Genomic DNA, 23,325 nt, shown 5'->3' on the forward strand with positions numbered 1-23,325 from the left:
GGCGCCGCATGCATTGATGGGTGGCCACACAGCGCTCCATACAAACCAGGTTTGCTCAACCGAGGAAGCATGCGGTATCATGGCAACCGTCTGCAGCGCTTCGTGACCTATGTGACCACGGCCGAAAGCCTCTTGTAGAGAGGTCTGCGGTGGTCGGTCATTGCACTTTTGTATGTGCGAGAGGCGGACGGTCCCTACATAGAGGGAGGCGCTTCCGCTTCAACTTACGGTTCAAGAGCACCGAAAGGATTCGTTGAATCTGCTGGAGTCACTCTCAGCTCCTGCACGTTTGAGGTGGATACATACACAGCGCTTTGCACTACGTGCGCGACTACACGCTGAACAGCCCTAGATCGGATCGTTTGGCACAGCGGTGTGAATCGCGATCGCTGCTGCAGCGTGATTGTAGGTTTGATTTCTCGCGTTGAACGGTGTGCTGTGATCGGTGTGCAGTGCGCGTTTGATAGTTTTAGGCGCGTCCGTATGTACTCTGCCTTGTCCGGCTGCTATTCATCCAGGCGCAGTCGTAAAGCTTACCTACTAAGTACACTCTAGATAGCCGTAATTTTGAAATAAATCCATGACACCCTGAAAGACGCTCGATGCCGCCAACTTTGCCTGCTGGAAGCGTGTCAGCGGCTTCGCATATGACTCCTCTAAAATGAAACGCTAAACAAATTACTACTACTAGTAGTAGTTGTTTAACGGACCGCAGACCAAATTAGTTTCTAGTTCAAAATTACTGGCCCCAACCGGATCTCCCCCTACGTAAATATAATATATTTACATATAATGCATTGTATTATATTGCAGTCACTGCAGTAGATCGTGCGCGGAAAAGTTTAGTTTGAGGTCAACTTAGAACAAGTTCGCTAAGGGATCCTTTAACAAAGCAAATGCGTTAACCCCAGTGTTTTATTGAACAATACACGGGCGTGCTATTGCTATTTGAGAGAGTAAATTACCGATCCATCTGTTTATATAAACTCAGAGCGGCCTACTCATTGGTTTTTTGGCTGACTAGGGCTACGCGAAGAATGGGATAGGATTGCTTACTGTTAACTAACTTTTCACCGCATCCTAATTAGGACCGCCGCTATTTAGAACCACTTATTCAGCTGATGTTACTACGACATCTTCTAGCATTCCACTAACGACGACGATATATTGCATACTGCAGCGGACCTTCGACTTAAACACGTAGGTGATCGCTGGCCGACTCCTGATGCGGCCCGCTAGTGATGTTAGTAAGACCTGCACCAACATATCATCAAACCATGCTGTTTTGTCAGCGCTTGCATTTACCGATATATTTACGCAATCCGCATGCTCCTCTCCTGCGCGCAGAATCTACCCGACAATGTACCACCACTATGAGCACGATGTACAATCGATTTTAGAGCAAAATCAATTAAACGAATTTTGACTTGACGAATTTGCAAATGAACTGGACCAGTCTCCATCATTCTTGAAAAGTCGAGAACACTCGGTCAATCGACTCCACTTACTGTAAATTGACCTAAGACATGTTAACGGTTCATCACTGGTTTCGACTGGACGGAGGAACAGCGCCCGAATTAATCCTATCAGCACTTCGTCGCTTCCTATCCCAGTATAAATTACAAGCACGTGCACATTTTCGACTCGAGAACAGCACGCGCGGGCATTTCGACAAGATTGGAGTGTTGTATGCTTTGTGACTTTGCGCTCATCCGTCTCGTTGCCGTAGAATGGTGGCAAGAACAACGTCGTCATTTTGCGATAGCTCCAACAGGGGGGCGGAACCAGACCCAAATCGTAGGGGGGTGGGTGGGTCAAAAATAAGGGGGGTACAACGCGTAAGGTGGAGGCTCGAAAATAGCGCTCCAGAGGGCTGAAAAAAGGGGGTCAAGTGAGGGGTCTGAAATTTTTTAGGGGGGGTGCCCCCCCTATAGGGCCTGGTTCCGCCCCTGGATAGACGGTTATAAAACACCTAATTGAACGTGTTTTTTTTAAGTTAAAACGGACCCCCCCCCCAAAACACCCCAAAACAGTTTTCCCAAACATGCTCTTGTAAGGTTACTGCCAGTTAATCCGAGCTGCTCTTAAGTCCGCCGAAAGGACACAAAGAAACACGCTGTCCTGTCTCTAGCCCTTAGAGACAGGACTCTAATTCGCCGATTCGCGTCACCAGCATTACCCTGAGCTTTCAAGCTCGGGGTTTCAAGCCGGGCTTAGGGCCGAGCTCGGTTGAACCCGCCGACGACGAAACACAGCCACGCAACCTTGCCTGCAGGCAGCGCGCAATGCCGGCGCTCAGTGAGAATTCTGCGGTGCGCAGCGCAGGTCGAGCGATCTACCTCAGAGCGCGCGCCTAGAAGCGAAGAGCGAAGCAGGCTAGCAGCAGCCCTCCAGCGCCATGGCGGACATTGACACGCACTCGTCGTCGTCCTCGGACGGCGGCGGCGACGTGTTCCTCTCGCCGCGCTCGTCCGGGGCCAGCAAGCGCAGCGTGCAGTCCGTGCCCACCGTGCGCGAGGACCAGCAGCAGCCGGAGACGGAGCCGCACGACCACGACGTGCGGCGCAGCACCGTGAGCCGCCGCGAGACGTGGATCGGCGAGGGCCTGATCGACGCCAGCGGCCTCGAGGCCATCGACCGCCTCAGCGACGGTGACTACGCCGAGATCGTCAAGGAGTCGCAGGCCGTGCACCGCGGCGCGGACGCGGACGACGCCAAGGCCGCCAAGCTCAACGAGTTCCTGAACCAGACGTACCCGGCGGAGGGCGACGCCCCCAAGCAGTCGACGCAGAGACGCCGCAAGCTGCTCGACTTCCTCGCCAACGACGTGGGCGAGCGCTACCTCAACGGCGTCTACAAGGAGGAGGAGCGCGAGGCCGGAGAGGACGAGGCCGGACTGGACGACCTCGTCGACAGCGACGACGAGCCCAAGTTCCAGCACGCCGAGGACCTGCACACGCTAAGCAGCCGCTCGGCGCGCGCTAATAGCCGCCTGCAGGCCTTCCTGGCCCACGAGAAGAAGGACAAGCGCCACAGTGGCGACGCGAGCCAGTCCTTCTCGTCCGCGCACTCGGCGCCGGCGTCCTCCGAGCCGCGCAACAAGTTCGTGACCAAGGTGGTGTCCCAGAAGTCGCGCATGATGCTGTTCAACCCCGAGGACGTCGACTCGCAGCAGCTGAGCCGGATCGTGGCCGAGGAGGCCGAGCGCAAGCAGAAGGCGCGCGCCGACAAGGAGCTCGCGCGCCAGAAGGTGCGCCAGTTCCTGCTCGAGGAGGAGCGCGAGGCTGCCAAGCGCAAAGGCTCGGACAACGAGGCGACTATCAAATCTGTAGACGAATCCACTGTTCGTCGGGAGACGGTGATCGACGACTACGGCAAGGTCAATCTGCTCGACTACTTGGACCGGGTGGTGGACGACGGACACCGCAGTCGCAACGGCGGCAGCGTGCCGTCGGAGGTGGACGACTCCGGTCCTCCGAGCGAGTGCTCGTCGCCTCGATCGATCGCCTCGTCGCTTGAGGCGGACACCAGCACGTCCTTCACGCAGGGCAACGATGAGTCGGTGTCTCCGCCGACTTCGAACACACTGGGCAACCGATTCGCGCAGTTCCTGCACCGCGGTGGTTCGTTGATGGGATCGGAGGAGAGCAGCACGCCGCGTGTGCGTCGCATTATCCCTCCTTCGCCGTTCCAGTCCAAGGCGTCCAGCGACAAGATGACGCTGGAGGCAGCGTTCCACGCGTCCAAGCCGCCGGAGCCTCCTGCCGCCCCGGCCATCTATGGCGCAACTTCCGCGCGCATGACGCCGCTGCTCGCTACGCTGGACCAGATCTCGCATACGTGCCAGAAGAACGAATTGTCCGAGGTATCGATCGCGCGCATCTCGACGCTGCTGACGTCTATCAACCAGATCGTGCGCGACGACATCCAGAAGCACCGCGGCCAGCCGAACCGTGCCGTTCGTCGAATGTCCGGTGCGCAATGGGCCAAGAGCGAGCACGACTCGCACGAGCACGAGAAGCCGCGTCGGGCTCCGGCTCCTGTGCCTCCCAAGCCGGTCGCTGAGATCCCGCGTGAGCCTGCGCCGATCGTGTCCGCTTCTGCCACGGTTGACAACGCCAAGTTGAAGACTGGACCCGGCGTTCTGAATGCCTTCAAGTCGTTCGACGCGGCCCAGAACTTGATTGAAACGCTTTCGAGCTTCAACAAGCTGCTGACGGAGTGCGGCCTGAGCGGCGTCAAGGTGGACGAGCCGTGGCGCGTGTACAACCACATCAAGGCGGCCGTGTACAGCAAGCTGGGCTTCCGTCACAAGCAGCTCTTCAAGCTGTTGGACGCGCGCTTCAACATGGACGTGTACAAACGCAAACCCGCTGCCAAGAAGCGTGTGTGCATCATCGGCGCCGGTCCTGTGGGTCTGCGCGCCGCTGTGGAGACGGCGCTGCTCGGCGGCCAAGTGGTGGTGCTGGAGAAGCGCAAGCACTTCAGTCGTGAGAACATTCTGCACCTGTGGCCGTGGGTGGTGCAGGACCTAACGGCGCTCGGTGCGAAGGTCTTCTTCCCCTCGTTCTGCCACTCAACCGCGTATTTCCACGTCGGCACTCGTCAGCTGCAGCTCATTCTGCTGAAGGTGGCTCTGCTTGTCGGTGTCACAGTGTACTCGTCGACGGCGTTCGAGTCGGTGATCTCCCCCAACTCGGAAGAGAGCGACAACAAGCCGTTCTACACCGTGGCGACGCAGCCGCAGATCCCGTGGATGGAGTTTACCGCAGTGCTCGGCGCGTCGGGTACCAACGACAAGCTGGCTGAGCCCGCGGGCATCAACCGGTTCGTCTTCAGTCGCAAGGAGGCGCTTGGTATCGTGTGCTACTTCCCGAACCTGGGCACGACCGAGGAGAAGAAGGTGACGGAGTTCTCGTGGACCATCCAGTTCAAGCAGCAAATGTTTGCCAAGATGCGCGAGATCGGCGTCGACCTGGAGAACATTGTTTATTACCGCGGCGAGATGCACTACCTGGTGATGACCCCGAAGCGACAGAACCTGCTGGAGCAAAAGGTGCTCAAGGTGAACCACCCGGAGCCTCAAGACCTGGTTCAAGACGACAACATCAACAAGGGTACGCTGCACGACTACGTCAAGCGCGTCGTGTCGTTCCTAGGGATCCCCAAGAAGGCCGAGTTTTCGCGTATCCGTATGTTCGACTTCAGCACGCGCACTCGCGCCGACAAGGCCGCGAGTATCATCACGTCACAGGGCAAGAAGCTCTACGTCGGACTCATCGGCGACTCATTGATTGAGCCGTTCTGGCCCGAGGGCGTCGGAACCTGCCGTGGCTTCCTCGGAGCGCTGGACGGCGTCTGGATGGTGGCCCAGATCGGCAAGAAGGCGGACGAGCAACTGCTGGCCGACCGCGAAATGGCCTACCGAGTCATCCAGCATGTGTCCGGCTTCCGGCGCGACGACTTGCAGAAGAACGTGCGCAAGTACACGGTCGACCCCAAGTCGCGCTACACGGTCAAGTTCCCGCAGTTGTGTTAAAATTGTGAATATAAGCCCCCTTCATTTTGTTTCTTTACTTCTTTGTAGTACATGCATACTAGTAGTTGTTTTGTGTCCAAGACGACCTACTCACGCGAGGTATCTGCCAGTGGCAGACTGCCACCTACAGCACAGTGCTGTCAGCACTACGTGGTACACCTACCGAAACAGCTAAGGCAACGACTGTCCAACTTACTGATACAGAACCTCTACCTGAACGGAGTTGAGGTAAAGGTTTGGTTGGAGAATTCATGTACTTCTGAGTACTATTCGCGTCTCGAGTGGAGTGAGACGGGCTGTAACCCAGGGATATGTGTGGATAGGTAGATTCTTCAGGAGCTCAATGCAGCTGCAACTTGCTTGCGTCGCAATTACGCAAGGACACTGGCAGTCACGCAATGAAGCATACGGAAGTTGATGCGTAGTTTTACGCTGGGATAAGAGTCGAGAATACACTTGCATCTTACCCCATAGAGCCTTCAGCGGCTGCTTACTGAACTGGGCAGGGGTGTGCTGTGCTATTTTTCTGGCACCGATTACAAGTATCATACGGCGACTGCAATCGTATTTGGTATGGGTAAGCTAGGACGATGTTGCGTTTGCGGGGAGAGTGGGTGGGTCAATACATCCGGCCATGAGGTTGAAGACGAGATGTGATGGTGCTGCTGTCTTGATTGGCAAGAGAGACTCAGGGTCAGTTCAGTTTCCGCTGCAAGTCCCTCAATCCGATTTCGTGCTGTTGTCCAAGTTTTTGGTGAAAACTTCAGGACAATGGCGACTCTCGACCAATTCAACGGGCATCCAGCTCCAGCTTCATCCAGTCAGCCCGAGCTGGAGCCCACAGATAGACTCGACAACTATCTCGGTGAAGACCTCATCGACTCGCATTGTTTGGACGCGCTCGAGTCCAGCGACGCGTCCAGCCTCGGGGACCGCCTCAGCGAGGTCGAGCCTCAAACAGCCAACCGTCGACAGCTCCTCGACTACCTAGCCGGTGAAAAGTATCTGGACGAACTCTACAGAGACGACGAAGGTGCCAACAGCACCGACGGCGAAGACGGTGCGTATAGTAGTCGACGGTCTACTAGGAAGCCGTCGATCCCGTACGTCTCAGCCCCACTGTCTGGAAGTGGACATGGAGTGACAATCAATGCTACGGATATTGATGCGACTCAACTTAGCCGGATCGTGGCGGAAGAAGCTGAACGGAAGCAGAAAGCTCGCGCGGAGAAGGAGCTGGCGTGGCAAAAGGTGAGGCAGCTCCTGATCGAGGAAGAAGAGAAGGCGTCGACCGGAACCGTCAACTCCATCCAGTCGGTTGATGACAAAGCAGCAGCAGCACCTGTGCGTGACGACGTGGTGGGCGATGAGAGCTACGGCACCGTCAAGCTTCTTGACTCATTGGGTCGCTCTGGAAGTGGAAACTTCTCGTACAACCGCAGTGTTTCGTCCGATGTGGATGCAGCCCCCATCGTGGATGCGTCACTCGTGCAGTCACAGCTTTCGTCTTCGAATTTGAGTGCCAGCAATGTGTCGGTGCCAGAGGTTAAAGAGCCGCAGACTTTCGCCAGTCACTTCGATCGCATGGGCACGAAACTCGCGCAATTCCTCAGCCGTGGCCAAGCTTCCGACGATGAAGGCAGTGGTGACTTGTTCAAGACCAGGCGCCTTAAACCCCCTTCGAGGTCGAAACACGAACCTTTTGTCGCTGGCAAGTCTTCGGTCCGGATGGCACTGCTCGCGACGTTGGAGCAGACGTTGAGGACTTGCCAAAGGACGGAGCTGTCTGAGGACTCGATGACCCGAATCCTGTCGCATTTGACCGCCATCGATCACATTACTCGCGACGACATGAACAAGAAGAACGGTCAGCTGAAGCGAGGATTCCGTCGGCTTTCGAGCACGCAGTGGTCCAACCACTCGAGGTCCACCAACGACTCGAGCGATCATGACAAAGACTTCCTGCCTCTACCGGTAGAGGCACCATCGGAGCTCTTGTCGATCCCGTCAGCTCCTTCAGTCATTACGGACAGTGCGCAGGCCAAGGTTGTGCAGGAGTCCTACAAGGCGTTCGATGCGGCAGTCGACCTGGAAGACACGCTGGCAGCTTTCAACAACCTGGTGACCGGCTGCGGTCTCAACGGTATCGTGGTGGACGAGCCCTGGCACATTTACTACCACATCAAGGCCGCCGTGTACAGCAAGCTGAGCTTCCGACACAAGCAGCTCTTCAAGCTGCTGGACGCGCGGCTCAACTTGGAGGTCTACAAGCGCAAACCTGCTACCGGTAAGAGCGTCTGCATCGTCGGAGCTGGGCCGGTCGGTCTGCGTGCTGCTGTGGAGACGGCGTTGCTTGGAGGACACATGGTAGTCGTGGAGAAGCGAGCGGTCTTCAGTCGTGAGAGCAGGCTTCACTTGTGGCCGTGGGTCGTGCAGGATATGACTGCACTTGGTGCCAAGGTCTTCTTCTCGCACTTTTGCAAGACCAGCACGTACTTCCACGTGAGCACGCGGCAGCTGCAGGTCATTTTGCTCAAGGTGGCGCTGCTTATTGGCGTGAAGGTGCACTCCTCGACCGACTTCGAGTCCATTGTGCCCCCCGCTTTGGAGGAGAACGGCGGCAACCCCTTCTACTCGGTGACAACGAAGCCTCAGATCCCCAAGATGGAGTTTACCGCAGTGCTTGGAGCATCCGGGACGAACGACACGCTGGCCGAACCTGCGGGTATCAACCGCTTTGTCTACAGCAGCAAGGAGGAGCTGGGCATCGTCTGCTACTTCCCGAACCTGGGGACGTCGGATGAATCCAAGGCCAAGGAGTTCTCGTGGACCACTCAACGCAAGCACCCAATGCTCGACAAGCTGCGTGAGATCGGCTTCGACATGGAGAACGTCGTGTACTATCGCGGCGAAATGCACTACATAGTGATGACCCCGAAGCGTCAAAACCTCTTGGACCGGCGAGTACTAAGCCAGAACCGTCCGAGCGCGACGGATCTGGTCATGGACGACAACCTGAACGAAATGGCCCTCCGTGAGCTTGCCAAGCGTGTCGTCGACTTCGCTGGCATCCCGAGGAAGACGGACTTCACGCGCGTGAGTTTGTTCGACTTCAGCACGCTCACCCGTGCGGACAAGGCTGCGAACATCCTTTCGTCGCACGGGAAGAAGCTCTACGTGGGTCTCATGGGCGACTCGCTGCTGGAGCCTCTGTGGCACGAGAGCCTCGGAATCTGCCACGGGTTCTTGGGTGCGCTGGACGCCGCCTGGATGGTGGCGCAGATCGGCAAGAAGACGGACGAGCAGCTCCTCGCCGACCGTGACGTTGCGTATCGACTCATCCAGCGACTGTCGGGCCACCGCCGCGACGACTTGCAGAAGAACACACGCAAGTACACGGCCGACCCCATCTCGCGCTACATGGTCCACTTCCCTCGCGTCGTCCAGCCCGCACCAAAGTCCAATTCTTAACTTCTACGAAAATTTATAGGGAACTTTGATTCTGGTATACTTGGGTTTTCAAAGCTGACATCGGGGGCGGCGTAGCCTTCGCCGTTAGACGGACCTGCAATACCTCCGATGCGCTCCAACAAGTAGCTGGTGTGTGCGTGGTATTTTGGTAGTGTTCTAGACAACGAGCAGCTTGAGCAGCGAACGGTGGTGGTGGTGGCAACATTTGCCCAGGACGAGGTTCGACTGGCTCATGATCACGCGGATATTGTCCTCGGAGATTCCTGGGTTCAGTCGACGCAGCTCTGCCACAGTCAGCCACGTGTGGTCCAGCAGCCGCTTCATGTCGAAGCCGCAGGTTGAGTTGGACTCGAGCGCAGGCTTCAGGTTGGTGATGTCCTTCTCGCTGAGCGAGTCGACTGTCTCGCCCATCGTGAGTTATTCATGAAGCCCGTGTCTTCATGAAGCCCGTGAACCGTTTCCAGCTGGAGACGATGGCGTCCCCGTACGAGATGATTTCCCTCAGCGCGTACTCGGAGCATGCCGTCAGCGAGTTTGACTGCATCGGACGCCATTCCCCCATGCAGTAGGAGATGGTCACTGGGATATCGATATTGTCGCTCTGATAGAGGATGGCGAACAGCCCGTCTTCCGGAGTCTCTAGGTTGCACACCTTGAGGAGAGAACGTACTTGAGGAACGACTTAGTGAGGCTGATGAGGTACTTGGTGCACTTGATGGCGAGTTGAATTCCCTAGTTCGAAATAGCGCTGTACATGTTCCACGAGGCGAGAGCAAGCGCTGTCTGCACCTCAACGGCAGGGGTTACCCACGATTTGGATCGTGTCGCCGTCGTTATGTCGGATGTCCTCGAACCCGCTCTCGACAGAGCACGAGTACGGACACTCGGAGCACACCCGAAAACGACACCACTGGGACCACCTGCAGCACGTCCGCTGCAGCAGACCCATTATCCGACGGAGCATTCCGAGCCAGCGTCACCGCTGACACGGTCGACACGCCCACCACGCTGCCGCCAGCACGCTCCTCCACCTCCAACGAATCGTCGTCGAGGGCCAAGCCGCTCACAGAAGCGCCAAAGTCGCGCCCGTGAACTTCCACGTCCACGGACCAGTACTCGCGGTGCTGTCCAGCGACTCGCTCGGCACGTTCAATGCGCTCATCGACAGCAACGCCGGCTCGTCCTCTCAGCTCTCCACCACCAACAGCTGCGACATCACCGCCGACGACACCAGAGACCGAGGATCCAGGATGCTCCGAACCACATGCCACACCTCCGCCACCACAGCGCACGACGACACCGAGTCCACCAGCGTCACGTTCGTGGATACCGTCACGGTCTGCGGCTTGGCAGTGCGCGGCGCCAACACCACCTCGCATGTCTTCACATCGCTCTCTTCGTCGCTGTTATCGGAGTCGGAGACGTTATGTATGATCCACGTTCTCGACCCCGTCGTCGCGATTGGTGAGGTAGCTGGTGATTCGGCTCTTGCCTGAGGACTCGACACGATCGCTTGGGCAGTTCATGTCCGGCTTTGTAGGAGGTTGCAATCCACCGTGGTCGGTTGAAAAGTAGGTAGGAGCGACCGTGGCTTGCGTAGACCCATGCCCTTGAGATTTCAAGTGAATCCGCTCCAGAAAAGTAGCATCAGATCCACACACTCGCAGTTAAAGTCGTGCTCGGTGTGTACCGCCCTGTCAACGCAAGTACAAACAAACGTGCACTGTAAGCACCCGAAAAACACTCTCAAACACGAAAAATACAGTCCGTACGCTTCTAGTCGAGCACCTCAGTGATAGCAATGGTCCCCATCACGAATGTGTCAAAGCCATGGACGCCACCCCGCTGCTTCTGGTGCCGCCTGTGGCACATCTTCACAAACAGCAGCATATGCATTAATGGACTTGAATCAGCACCTGAATGAAGCTGTAACATGTTGCTTATCTGTCCTCTTACCGGGAAAAACTGTGCACAGCATTTCGTCGTTAAACCTCGCCCGCCGCATCAAGTAGATTACTTTGTGCGTGCCCGCCAGACACCAGTCGCTCTCGTGCCACCGCGTCGCCTCTAGTCCAGCACGGCTTGGTGCCAGGATATCCACTAGCTGTGGGTTGCTTCCCTTGATGTCCGACGCAAATGTGCTCGATATTTAGCTTGAAGGTGTAGATGTAGGTGAGGAAACACGACTTCGACGTATTTTCGGCTTCCTTTTGAGATCAGAAACTTTATCCCGGACACGTTTTTCATCTGCCTTGCCCCGAGCATCAGGAAACTGGTGGTACAGCATGGCTAACGCATGTCTCGGCATGATTCGAGGATCATCTTTCACAAGTCCTGCCAAGAAATTGGCATAGGCCGGTACCATCTTCTTTTTCTTTTGACCTAGATGCTGCTGCGGATCTGAACGCTCGGTATCGCCACTCGAATTTGAAGACCTTTCCGAGGTAGAGATTTCAGGGAGTTCCAAGGCTTCTCTTTCAGCTCGCAGTTGTGGTTGCTGAGCTAGTTGAGATGTGGGTTGCCGTCGTCGCTTCATCAACTTTGTGATGAACCCTCGAATCTCGTTTTCTCCGGGCAAATTATACCTGTGTGGATTAGCCAATATGAGAGCCTCCAGCATTCTCGCCGGACCCATCTTTTGACTTTGGTCTTTTTCACCTTGCTGAAACATTGCTTCAATCTCCTTTTCGTAAAGTGCTACGTATTTGGTGCCGTACATCTCTCCTCGCTTTGGCCGTCTTGCCCAGCCCATTTTTAACGGGTTCACAGAAATTGCTGAGCTTCCGTCACGGCCATCAGCTAAACAGGTACCTCCAGCACTAGGCGCTATGTGCTCTCCGAAATCTTGCTCAGATGAATCCGCATCAGGCAACACAAATTCGTTGTCGCTCTTTTCGCTGCCATCATCTAAATCAGACTCGAACGCGTCAGCATCGGTTGGCACAGTTTTGGATGCGTGGACTGCTGCTTCCAATCTCGTAGCAGGCGCCTCGCTCAGTGAGCTTGGGTTATTAGCAGCGGAAGAAACAGCTTCATTACTCGCCATCCTGGCCGTAACTGGAGGAGCGATTGCGTTTGCACTGGGATAAATGGTGAGCATCTTGGATGAAAGCTCGCCACGAGCTGCAAAATCCCCAAAATCTCCCCCAATATTTAGCTTGAGAAGTTTGCGCTTCGCGTACGCCTCGACATCGTTTTCAGTAACATTTTCTTCTGTTACACTTGTATCTTGAGCTTGCACAGGTGTAAGTGAGCTCATGACACGTGTACGACGTCGAATTTGAGCACTCGTTTTGATCCGAATCCCTGTCATGATCCCCGTAGCTTCGTGCGGTAATACCACCGCCTCGCCTACTACAGCTGAATCATCTTCACCGGCGCTTAGGTCGCTATCGTCATCCAAAAGATATTCGTCTTCGACTTCAAAATCAGAGACATCTTCATCTCCATCACAGTCGTTTTGCCCACTATCTCGCTGAACACCATCGCACACTCGTGAATCGCCGACCACTTCATCACAATCAAAATGTAAGCGCCGCTGAATGTTGTCATTGCTTTCTTGGTTTTGTCGTTGGTGAGCGACAGTGCCAGCTCTGCCATGACCAGGTCCTGCACTTGCAGCAACAACAGAAGCACCATCGTCTTCAACAACGCCTACTCCAGAGGCAGGCTCGCAAGCAACACTACACCTACCGCCACTTGGATCAACAATTATGTCGGTTCCTTCGCCAACACCAGAGTAAGCAAAGACCTTCATTCTGTATGAAGGGACTTTCTTCAAGTCGAAACCCGACTCCAATGGCGCCAGCGGCAAGGGAAAATCATAGAAAATGTCATTTGCGCGATCAATAGTCTTTGACAGCGACTTCTCCAGCGGCCGCACTTGTTGAGACAGCTCCGCTCCATGCGCTCGATCCTGCTCAATTAGCTCTGCAATACAATTCGGTAAACCACCGTCTGCTGTCAGAGCCTCCACAACTTTTGCAGGTGTTGCGCAGTCATTACCCTGGCGGACCCAAGACTTCACCTTCCTTGAAGCCGTTGCAAAGTGCGCATCCAACATCGATTTTCCGTCCTGCGTGTCCGAGTGCACGTACCGCATGACATAATATCCATGAACCGCTCCGAGAATCGGAAGCATCAATCCCAAATACGCATTTTGGTAGTTCGACGCGTTATCGGACTGAAATGTCAAGCGCGTGACATGGGGCACGTCCCGGCGAAGCGAAAGCAGAAGCGCTTCGACCAGCGCTGCAGTCGCCTCCTTGTCTTGCTTATTATCTCCATTACAGATCTGATCAAAGTAGTGCTTGGTCTCCACGGCCTCCCCACTGTCTTCATCGTACATCCAATAGCGCACAAGTGCTCCATGCCACGACATACCACGCTTACCGTAATGTTCGACTGTCTTCTCACGAAAATATGTCGGCTCAAGTTTCATCTTGAAGTCGAGAATTACTAAAGCCTCGTTGGAGTGGCTCTCTGGCAGCGGTTGCTTATGGCCTCCGCCGCTTCACGGAGCGCCCACTGCTGATTTCGTACGCGTATGCGATGACCTAAGAAGAGCTCCATCTTCTTGTGCGACTCCTTTACAACTCCAAGTGTGGTTGAATCGACTTCTGCAACTGTCAACCGCTTTGTAACGTCGTCGATTAGTTGACACATTGACACACAAGGACGGCAGCACACGGTCCGAGAGCTTTGGTCGCCCGGTTTAGGCAGGGAAAGCCCGTACGTAACTTGATGTCTTGGGCACTTAGAGCAATCGGGGTGGCTGTCTGTGTCGATATCAAAGCCGCTTCCATACTTGAGCCACTCCCTCAATATTGACAATTTGGGTAGCAGCTCGATCGATGCTTCAGGAAGTAACTCGCGTACAATTCGCTCTAGCAGCCTGAAATTGTCGTTCACCAAAAAAACCGTTACGTAATCAACGGCACAACGCGCTTGCACCTCACCATGAGTCAATGCACCAGCAAGTCGATAAAACGTGCTTCTGGTAATACTACCCCCGCGCGCACGGTACTGCTCATAGATGACCGTAATTGATTTTCGGCGTTGAATTGACGGAGCGATCTGTTTTTTTGCCATCAACCTTGGCAGTCTTCGTCCCCCAAGAAAGAAAAGCTACATTGTCCATTGACAAGACATGCCGGATAGCTTCATCTATTGTGCTTTTTTCGTACTTAGCTCGCGACCACTTCGGCTTTTCGATCCGACCCTCCTCTAGAAGCACTTGGAGATCCTTTTGCCACGCCATATAGTTTTTTCTGCCAAATGAAAACTCTTCGATCTGCTCCGCCGTGTTCGTCAAAGTTGATAGAGGAAACGCGTCACACAACAGGGCTCGAACACACCGCCGCTCAACTGATCCACGTTTTGTAGCCATGAAGACGCGGACTGGTGTCGCGATTTTAGAGATTGTAGAGATCTGGCCTGGACTGATCCACGATCGAAACAGCTCCAGAAACACAGAAGCAGTTTGTTTACGACACAATATCGTGCAAATGTGACTCAGCAAGTTCCAAACCAGTCGCAACGCGGCAGCTCGTTCTTGACGTTCACGTGCGATCCGGGGCTGATCTCCAAATGCATTTTGCGATTCCTGCTGACACGGATCGTTGCCAGTCCCACAAGCACTTGATGACCAAAATGATTCAGAACAACGCCTTTCCTTTGACGGAAGTTTTTTCTTCATCATATTGATCTGTGTTTCTTCGCAACCTAGAAACTGCATCACAGCAAAAATGTCCACTCGTTTTCGAGCTTTAGGCGTTGGCGTGAAGATAGCCGGACTCAGGTACATTCCAGCTTCGTTTTGCACACGCAGACCAGCAGACGCAGCCGGCCCTGCACCGACACTCACAGGAGACAATATATCCATGGCTCCACAATCACTCACATCTGACTCCGCACTCAAGTTTACAGGCGGCGATATATCCACATCTCCACAATCACTCCCATCGTCAATCAGTACATTCCGGACTCTTTGAGACTTCTGTCGCGTTGATCTTTTAGCCACACTTATTGCAGGATCCACGCTCGACACGGACAGCGCACGCTCACAGCCCTCCAGCGCCACAGCCGCTAAAGGTCGTCCTCGCGTCCGCGCACGCTTTACGGATGGAGAAAGTCCGTCACAGCTACAGCCACACCTCGAACACTTCCAACAGCCTGTTACAGGACAACGCGGCCTCTTGCAGCCGCACGTAATGTCGGGGAACTTGCTAGCCTCCGTCTCCCCGCGCTGACCTTCGTTCTCGCTCATTTGGATTTTGAATTCTGCGGGGGCCGAGGGGGAGAAATACCTCCGAGTGGACCGCCGACAAATCGAAGGATGCATGCACTGATACCACTCTGTGAAATGTCTAAAAACTCAAAATCCGTACGATTCGCTTCATACAGCACTACTACTAGAGCGCTTGCGGCACGTGGGGGCATTGCTTCATGTGTCTAGCATCGCTATATTGCATGAAGTACATTTCTAACCGGCTGCCCAGCCAGAACACGATCCGAAGTACCATAACGATTCGACTATTTCCGCATTATGTGTTTTTCTGTGTTCCCCTCCAATTGTGTTCGCCTCTTAGCGGGATTTTCTGTTAATGCCGAATGTTGTTTCTTATGTGGGCCAGAGAAGTATGTATTACCATAATTCAAAAATATGCCCAAGCACGTCTCCATAATTGGATTCATTTAATAAAACTAATGAAATATTATGGGTGTATTTTATTTGTCAATAATTTGTTTCAAATCAATAATGGAATTCAACAGTATTTTCAAAGATCAATAAAATTTGCGCGGGAGTTCACACTTCGAAAATGGAGGAGGACGAGGACACGTACGGCTTCGGGTCCTTCTCGGAGCTGTTCGACGCGGGGGCGTCGCAGGCCACGAAGCGGCTGGACCTGGGCGCGCTGAGCCGCTTCTGCATGTCGGAGCGGCTGCTGTCTCGCTTCCAGCAGCAGCAGCGGCGGAGGGACAGGCGCGGCGCCATGTTCCAGCACGTCGCCGCCAAGTTCAACGGCGTGGGCATCGAGGGCGGCCTGGGGGCGCTGGGCGTGGCGGCGCTGGAAGGAGGCAGTGGCGTTGTGTGGCTGCAGACGACGCAGTCGGACTCGGACGCGCTGGAGCGGCGCAAGAAGGAGCTGCAGGACATCACCAACCACGCGCCGCCGGAGACCGAGACCAAGTCGGCGGCGGCGCTCTTCGTGGCGGTGAAGCACGTCGCAACGGTGCTGCCCACCACAGTGCAGAACACGGTGCAGGGCGTGGAGATGAAGCTCACGGACGGCAACAAACTCGAGCTGACGTTCATGCCAGGTCCGATGCTGAGTAGGATTGGTGACGCAAAAAAAATTATTGATAACTTTCTTGTTGCTGTAGGACCGTTTGCCGGCGCGACGCATCGAGACGAGTTCTTGCAGGCAGTGAAGAAGTACATGACTGCTGCTGCTGGTGATGAGAAGAATGGTGAAGTAGCTGCGTTGACGCCCTCAAAGTCGGAACAAAATAGTGTCGCGACTTCTCATAAAAAGGAGGAGGTTGCAGGTGACGAATCACAGTTACAAGTGGATAGTGGAATGTCTGAATCCGCACAGAGGGAGAAATTCCGGAAGCTGGTGCGGAGATACACTACGGTCGATTCGATGAGTGACGAAGGAATTGAGATTGCGAAGCAGGTGCACGCAGGGACTGGATACCACTTGGGACCGACGACGAAGCAGCTCCCGAAGTTCTCGGCTGACTCAGAGTACCGCAAGAAGACGGTCGCAGAGTTGACATGCTACCTGAAGCGGATGAACCAGGAGTGGGGCGAAGCGGACTCGCATCGCGAGCGGCATACGAAAGCCAAGCACTCGCGCAACGATGATGACTTGTTTGAGTACACCGACACGGTCACAGGGGCGAAGATCCCGGTGCGAACGTACGAACAGCGGTATCTGGAGTACGTGAAGGCGCATGACGTGAATCCGGTGCTTCATCTGTGTCCTGCCCAAGGTGAAAAGGCGGAGAAAGATTCAACTGCGGTGAACGGAGCTATAAATGCTCTGCAGTCTGCGCCAGCGACTGCATCCACTGTGACTGAGGAAGAAGCAAAAAGTGCTTCGGAATTTTTTATTGCATCGATTGGAGTCGATATCAGCAAAAGCTGGATTATTGGGAAGAATTTCTTCTCGGCGGAACCCGAATACGTACCAGCATCTCGTGATGGAGAAGAAGACCCAGATTTCCGGGCTGCTGTGGATAGAAAGCGGGCAGAGATATGGAAGAGTTGGCGCGACACATTCGCCCGAGTGTGTGGTAGTCGAGTTGCCCAAGACGAGCCCCCACAGCGCAGATCAGTATCCAGAGTTATGCAAAAACGCTCGCGAGAGAGAAGGCGGAGCCTCGTTCTACCCAGTTCGGGGGAGCTTCGATCGAGCGTTGATGCAAATGTGTCGAAGAGCTCGGAGCAAGTTAATCAGATTGCAACCGATGGCGAGTCCGCGCGCAAGCGGAGTCGATCAACAATGCAGAAGTCTGACACAGCTCAGAAATCACGGCGGAAGGCGCGGCGTCAGAGTATCGTTAGTACTGTGAGTTTGCCGCCCACTTTCACTAGTGAAGACGAACAAAAGAAGACCCCGCGCAGTCGCAAAACGCCGCAAAGTGCACGCAAGTCGCCTCGACCTAACGGCTATGCTCGCAAAACTAGCGCACTGGAGATGGTAGGAGGAGAAGACGAGGGTTTGTGCCAGCTTTGCTACGGCGAACAAGCTTTCGTCCACATGAATCCGTGCGACCACGCCGTTTGTGCGTCCTGTTGGTCGCGGTTGTCTCCATCACCGGGGAAAAATGGCTCAAGCTCGCGGCGAGTGTGTCCGTGGGATCGTGAAGCAGTAACGAAACGGTAGAAATGGTTGTCTCTAACAAGCTGAAGTATTTTGCGGTGAGCTTGAGAGTTGTTAGTGCTCTTTGCTTGGCATGGGATGAATGCTGGGGGTTTCGCTGGCCGGACGATGGCTTTAATCTACAAGTACAATAGTTGAGGAGTGACCAGGATGCGAGCGGCTGGATGCTTTGGAGGTACGTACACGTCCTGCAGAACGCGTTTGCCCCGAGTTAACGTCCCATGCTAGAAAATCGGCCTCCGAACAGGGCGACGTTGACGTCAGCTCAAGCCTCGGCCACCGTCCATCGGTTGCTGCAGTGGAAGAAGCGCAATGACGCTAAACGTGAGCAGGTCGAGTGTTGTAATGGAGAGACGGCAAACAAGTGTGCTAAGTGACAGGTGCTGCTTTCAGGCGAGGTGAGAGCAAGGCTTCAAGAAGAAGAACGCGTCGAGGAGGAGGAAAACTATCATTCATTGCTCAAGGCACTTCCACTAGACCGAGTAGAAGCCGCTGTTATTCGCAACTACCAAGCGGCCGAAGAGCTCCGCTGGAAGAAACGGATGCTTCAAGTGATTGCAGAGCAGCAGCGACTGGATGAGGAGATTGAATGCACATTTCGACCGCGGCTAGTGGCTCGGCCTCGACGAGCTGTGAGGACCATGGAGGCGGCCGATACAAAACCTATGACGTGCCGTAGACCTTCCTGTGCTGCTGCGGCTAGAGCAGACTCGGTTAAACTACCGTCTCGTAGGCACCGCCGAGCTGCCACAGAAGAAAAGGAGGACGTGTTTGAGCGATTGTACGTGCGCAAACCCCATGCAGGCGCAGCGACAGCAGCAGCCCAAGACACATCGACAATGGTGAAGCAAATATCGATCGAGACTGAGGCCGCTTTCGTCGCCCGACAAGAACGCGACCAAATCGAGCGACAGGTAAACTTCAAGTTGCTGCATGCGGTTGATATGTAGCTTTCCTCCGTAGCTGACAAAGAGTTGGTGCACAGCGTCGTCGTATTCAGCTCGCGAAGCAGCAGCGTTTCCCTCACAAGCCAAGGCTCTCGAGGCACACACAGGAGATATGCTCGGCAATGCGCCAGCGTGACACCAACAACCTCGCTGATAACTGCCGACGCCAACGTAAGCGCTTCGACCCACGCACCCAACACCGCTATACACTGCCGCCGAGCTCTTCCAGCAGCTGCAACAAGTCAGACGTTGCCTCCAGGCCGTTCGGTCTGCTCGTTCAGGCCTTACGTCAACAGGAGCAACGCATGCGCAGCTTCAGCAAGTGCGCCTAAACCAACAAGACAAATCACACAGAGTTGAGCGCTAACCTATTATATTCCGTCGTTAACCACTTTCTTAGTTAATGACGAAACTCGTGAGACAGCGGAATGGGCAAACTGCTCGCGCCCGCTACGCGATCCCGCAAGAAGAATGGACGGTTGGCAGCAGGGGCCAAAAGTGCACACTTCTCCAAAGGTCGCGCAGGGACCGGACACGGCAGCGCCGATTCCACCCCACTCTCCATTGCTGGAAAAAGCTGACGGCGGAGTGATTCCTCGAAGCGGCGTAGTGCTGGGCAAATATTAAGCGAGAGACAATATACACATCATCTGGCTCCCAGCACTTACAGCTCGAGCTCCTTCACCGTTTCCCACGTGAAGTCCGCGTCCTCGCGGCCGAAGTGGCCGTAGGCGGCGGTCTTCTGCATGACCGGGCGCTTCAGGCTCAGGGTCTTCTGGATCATGCCCGGGCGCAGGTCGAAGTTCTTCTTGATGATCTCCACCAGGTCGTCGTCCGACAGACCCTCCTTCACCGTGCCGTACGAGTCGACGTGGATCGACAGCGGGTAGGGCACACCGATGGCGTACGAGAGCTGCACAAGGAGACGGTGGGCAAGGCCCTTGGCCACCACCGACTTGGCGACCCAACGGGCGGCGTAGGCAGCCGAGCGGTCGACCTTGGTCGTGTCCTTGCCGGAGAAGGCACCGCCACCGTGGGCGCCCCAGCCGCCGTAGGTGTCGATGATGATCTTGCGGCCAGTGAGACCGGCGTCGCCGTGCGGGCCACCAATGACGAAGCGTCCAGACGGGTTCAGGTGGTACACCGTCTTGTCGTCCAGGTACTTCTCCGGGATGACGGTCTGGATGACGTGCTTCATGAGGTCGGCGGCGATCTGCTCGTTGGTCACGTCGTCGTTGTGCTGGGTCGAGATGACCACGGTGTGCACGCGCTGCGGGATCATGCGGCCCTCCTCCTGCTTGTACTCCACGGTGACCTGGGTCTTGCCATCGGGGCGGATCCAGTCGAGCGTGCCGTTCTTGCGCACCTCCGTGAGCTTGGAGCCCAGCTTGGTGGCCAGCACGTGCGACAGCGGCATGAGCTCGGGCGTCTCGTCCGAGGCGTAGCCGAACATAATGCCCTGGTCGCCGGCGCCGACGTCCTCGTCCGTGACCGAGTCCACGGACTGGGCGATGTCGGGCGACTGCTGCTCGATGGCCACGATGACGTTGACCGTCTTGTAGTCGAGGCCCTTGGCGGGGTCGTCGTAGCCGATCTCCTTGATCGTGTCGCGGATGACCTTCTCGTAGTTGACGATGGCCTTGGTGGTGATCTCGCCGAAGATCATGACCATGCCCGTCTTGGCGCACGTCTCGCAGGCCACGCGCGAGTTGGGGTCCTCCGACACGCAGGCGTCCAGCACAGCGTCCGAGATCTGGTCGCAGAGCTTGTCCGGGTGGCCCTCGTTCACGGACTCGGACGTGAACAGGAAGGTGCGGTCCTTGGGGGCGGCGGTCTGAGTCATCTTGGTCGGAGGAGGGAGACGCGGGGCTTGGGAAGCGAATTCCAGAATGAGAGCCCACACGGGTGGCGCATGGGCGGCCGGCGGTCGGCCGTTGCCCTCGCCTTCGGAAGAGGTTAAAACCTCGGGCATGCTTACGCCCGAAAAACCTCGGGCTTGAGTGGTGGAACCAGCGCGACATGCTTTCTGCCAATCAGATGGCCGCAACGCTCGACGTGGAGACTGGTTTCAGCTCCCGAGCCTACGGTACGCCCGCTTCAAGAAGGGTAGGACGTGGCTCCGTGGCGCCGCATTTATAGCGACGAAAGCCGAGGAAAGCTGCGTGCGCTCGAAACGCTTTGAGTGGTGCCGTCCTGCGTCCTGGGCGCCCGGAGCCCCACGTTTTACATCGATGCTGACGTGGCCGGCCCGAATTGGCCTCGCCGCTGGCCGGGCCATGCTTGCTTTAGCACCACCCATTTCAAGTCCACGCCTTGTTTTGTATCCATCCCACATACAAATCCAAGTCATTTGGCGGATCAAGTTTGGCAGGTCACCGATCCTGAACACGCAGATCTTCCCTTGAACACGCAATTGGCAGCATCAACGACGAAGCGAGCGAGCTGGCGATCGTCGTCGTTACTGCGCTGGGCTGCGATGACAGAGAGCTCTACCATCACAAGCGCAATCTGCCTCAGCTCATGGCGGTGCTGCGCTGGCCTACTTTTGGCTGCTGCGCGCTGACAGCCCCACGTTTGGCAGCATCAAGCGGGCAACGATGGCGGAACGGCTGAGACCATCGCGTTCATCACGCAACGATTTTGCCCAGTCGATTGCGGAGACCAGGGGCGTGTAACTCCAACAGTTATCGGCCGATACGAACCTTCGAGCGGCGCCGTGGCTGCTTTTTGGGCAGAGTTATTGGGGGAAGCATGTGCTAAATGCAGGAAGATCCGTGTGATAGGAACTTCAGATACATGTACAGTTTTTTGTATGCGTCGCCGCAGTTTCCACCATGTCATTCACTGCTCTGTCAAATGGAAGTGCACGCTGAAGTGCCTCGTTGAACAGTGGCATCCTAGCACTAAAATCGCGAAGGATATCTATACTTTCGCAACGATATTAATATATGGGCGAAGCAGCTACACTACCATGAACGCAGCCTCGGGCAAGAAGGCGAAGAAGGACGTGGGCAAGGAAGCGAAGGAGACCGACCATCACAAGTTTACCTCCGAAATCGCATGTGTATGCCGTACCGTGGTCAAAAGTCGCACCTCCTCGTGACCAGCAACTCATGCTGCACGATGAACAGCGTGCTATCGACGTTGACGTGGGGCACATGGGACGACGCCGAGTGGGGCGTCACGCGGTCTGTCGACACATCTGCAGACATCCCCACTACCACTGCCACTGCCGAGTCCGCTGAGTCGTCCCAGAAGCAGCGAAGTCTCCGCAAACTGCGCAAGAAGGGGCTGCAGGCGCCCAAGAACTCGCAGCTCTGGTTCGAGGAGCTGCTGGAGCGCGTGGAGGGCACGTCGTTCGGGCGCACCAAGTCCACGTACCGCTGCAACCCGCTCAAGTGCCTGCACGAGTCTGAAGAAGGTTGCAACGAGGTGGCCGAGACGGCGCAGGGGATCCCCTGGGCCGATCTGCCCGACGGAATCCACCCGCGAGACGGAAAGTTGCCGGCGGAGCGCGCAAGGAACAAACGGCAGCAAGTGGACAATTTAGCGATCTTCTTGCAGCGCATACTCAGGTCGGTTAGTTGCGGTGTATTGGCACGATGCCATCGTGACGATGGCTATATCGAAATGAGACTGATTAATGCACTGTAAAATTGCAGACCGGGAGATATCGTGGTCGAGTTCTGTGCCGGCTCGGGATACGTAGCGCTGCCGCTAGCGTGCCTGTTTCCGCAGTGCACATTCGTGCTTCTCGACAAGAAGGAACCCTCGCTTGCCATCGGTACGCCAGGTGGCTTCTGGTAGTGACCAACGTGAGCGAACTAACCCGATGTTGTATCGATACTGTGCTGTCAGCGGAGGAGCGGATCGCGGCGGCCCAGTTGACCAACGTAGAGATCTTCTGCGGGTTTATTGACGACTACAACAAGCCTTTCGACGTGGGCATTGCGCTGCACGCATGCGGTGAAGCGACAGACATGGTGATGCAGAAGTGCCTTGCGGAACGGGCTGCCTACGTGCTGGCTCCGTGTTGCGTCGGCAAGATCAAGCTGAGCGAGTTGGCCTATCCTCGCTCCGCCACACTGGCTGCTGAATTGTCACGAACCGAGTACGAAGTGCTGGCGAAGGCTGCCGACTTTGGACACTCGAGTAGCGCAGCTGTGGCGCACACGGACATCAACCGCCGTCGCCGACGCTGCAAGACGCTCCTTGAGAGTGACCGCAACATGCAGGCGGAGGAAGCGCAGTACGATACCTTCATGTTTGTCATGCACCCGCCTACAGCCACGCCCAAGAACGACGTGTTGGTTGGAATTCCAAGAAGCCAGGAAGTGAAGGACGCCGGCAGACTGTTTCAGCTTGCATGCGAATCCACGCTGTCTACCGACTCGCTGGTTCGCAAGGCCATGCTGAGTACGTAAAATAAATAGAGTTTTGTCGATACTTGTTGATACTTTATTCGAGTCGTCTA

General features: G+C 55.6%; 7 protein-coding genes across 7 annotated transcripts; 5 read left to right on the top strand and 2 right to left on the bottom strand.

The window, feature by feature from the left end:
• Window positions 1-2,398: 2,398 nt before the first annotated feature.
• Window positions 2,399-5,539, top strand: PHYSODRAFT_502603 (hypothetical protein; the record flags this gene model as incomplete). Its single annotated transcript, XM_009528621.1, has 1 exon — window positions 2,399-5,539. One exon carries the CDS (start codon window positions 2,399-2,401, stop codon window positions 5,537-5,539), a length of 3,141 nt encoding a protein of 1,046 aa, XP_009526916.1.
• Window positions 5,540-6,469: 930 nt separating this feature from the next.
• On the top strand, window positions 6,470-9,046 carry PHYSODRAFT_545333 (hypothetical protein). The gene has a single exon (XM_009528622.1). It carries the CDS (start codon window positions 7,124-7,126, stop codon window positions 9,008-9,010), a length of 1,887 nt encoding a protein of 628 aa, XP_009526917.1. The 5' UTR covers window positions 6,470-7,123; the 3' UTR covers window positions 9,011-9,046.
• A 174-nt stretch (window positions 9,047-9,220) lies between these two features.
• PHYSODRAFT_414593 (hypothetical protein) lies at window positions 9,221-9,415 on the bottom strand (the record flags this gene model as incomplete). Its single annotated transcript, XM_009528623.1, has 1 exon — window positions 9,221-9,415. A coding segment is annotated over one exon (195 nt), but the record flags the coding sequence as incomplete, so codon positions are not given.
• Window positions 9,416-15,831: 6,416 nt separating this feature from the next.
• PHYSODRAFT_315038 (hypothetical protein) lies at window positions 15,832-16,231 on the top strand (the record flags this gene model as incomplete). Its single annotated transcript, XM_009528624.1, has 2 exons — window positions 15,832-16,007; window positions 16,114-16,231. The coding sequence occupies 2 exons, from the start codon at window positions 15,832-15,834 to the stop codon at window positions 16,229-16,231; spliced, it is 294 nt and encodes a 97-aa protein (XP_009526919.1).
• A 1,292-nt stretch (window positions 16,232-17,523) lies between these two features.
• Window positions 17,524-17,907, top strand: PHYSODRAFT_500310 (hypothetical protein; the record flags this gene model as incomplete). The annotated part of the gene is made up of 1 exon (XM_009528625.1): window positions 17,524-17,907. The coding sequence occupies one exon, from the start codon at window positions 17,524-17,526 to the stop codon at window positions 17,905-17,907; it is 384 nt and encodes a 127-aa protein (XP_009526920.1).
• A 1,302-nt stretch (window positions 17,908-19,209) lies between these two features.
• Window positions 19,210-20,730, bottom strand: PHYSODRAFT_285996 (hypothetical protein). The gene has a single exon (XM_009528626.1). The coding sequence runs from the start codon at window positions 20,692-20,694 to the stop codon at window positions 19,516-19,518; it is 1,179 nt and encodes a 392-aa protein (XP_009526921.1). The 5' UTR covers window positions 20,695-20,730; the 3' UTR covers window positions 19,210-19,515.
• A 1,244-nt stretch (window positions 20,731-21,974) lies between these two features.
• On the top strand, window positions 21,975-23,275 carry PHYSODRAFT_498043 (hypothetical protein; the record flags this gene model as incomplete). The annotated part of the gene is made up of 4 exons (XM_009528627.1): window positions 21,975-22,031; window positions 22,113-22,426; window positions 22,514-22,635; window positions 22,710-23,275. 4 exons carry the CDS (start codon window positions 21,975-21,977, stop codon window positions 23,273-23,275), a joined length of 1,059 nt encoding a protein of 352 aa, XP_009526922.1.
• Window positions 23,276-23,325: the final 50 nt, after the last annotated feature.

Source organism: Phytophthora sojae, assembly GCF_000149755.1.
Source record: "Phytophthora sojae unplaced genomic scaffold PHYSOscaffold_4, whole genome shotgun sequence".
NCBI lineage: Eukaryota > Oomycota > Peronosporomycetes > Peronosporales > Peronosporaceae > Phytophthora > Phytophthora sojae.

Excerpts from the sequence above, each read along its gene's own strand:
- PHYSODRAFT_285996 (XM_009528626.1), bottom strand. The coding sequence starts at position 20,694 with ATGACTCAGACCGCCGCCCCCAAGGACCGCACCTTCCTGTTCACGTCC.
- PHYSODRAFT_545333 (XM_009528622.1), top strand. The coding sequence starts at position 7,124 with ATGGGCACGAAACTCGCGCAATTCCTCAGCCGTGGCCAAGCTTCCGAC.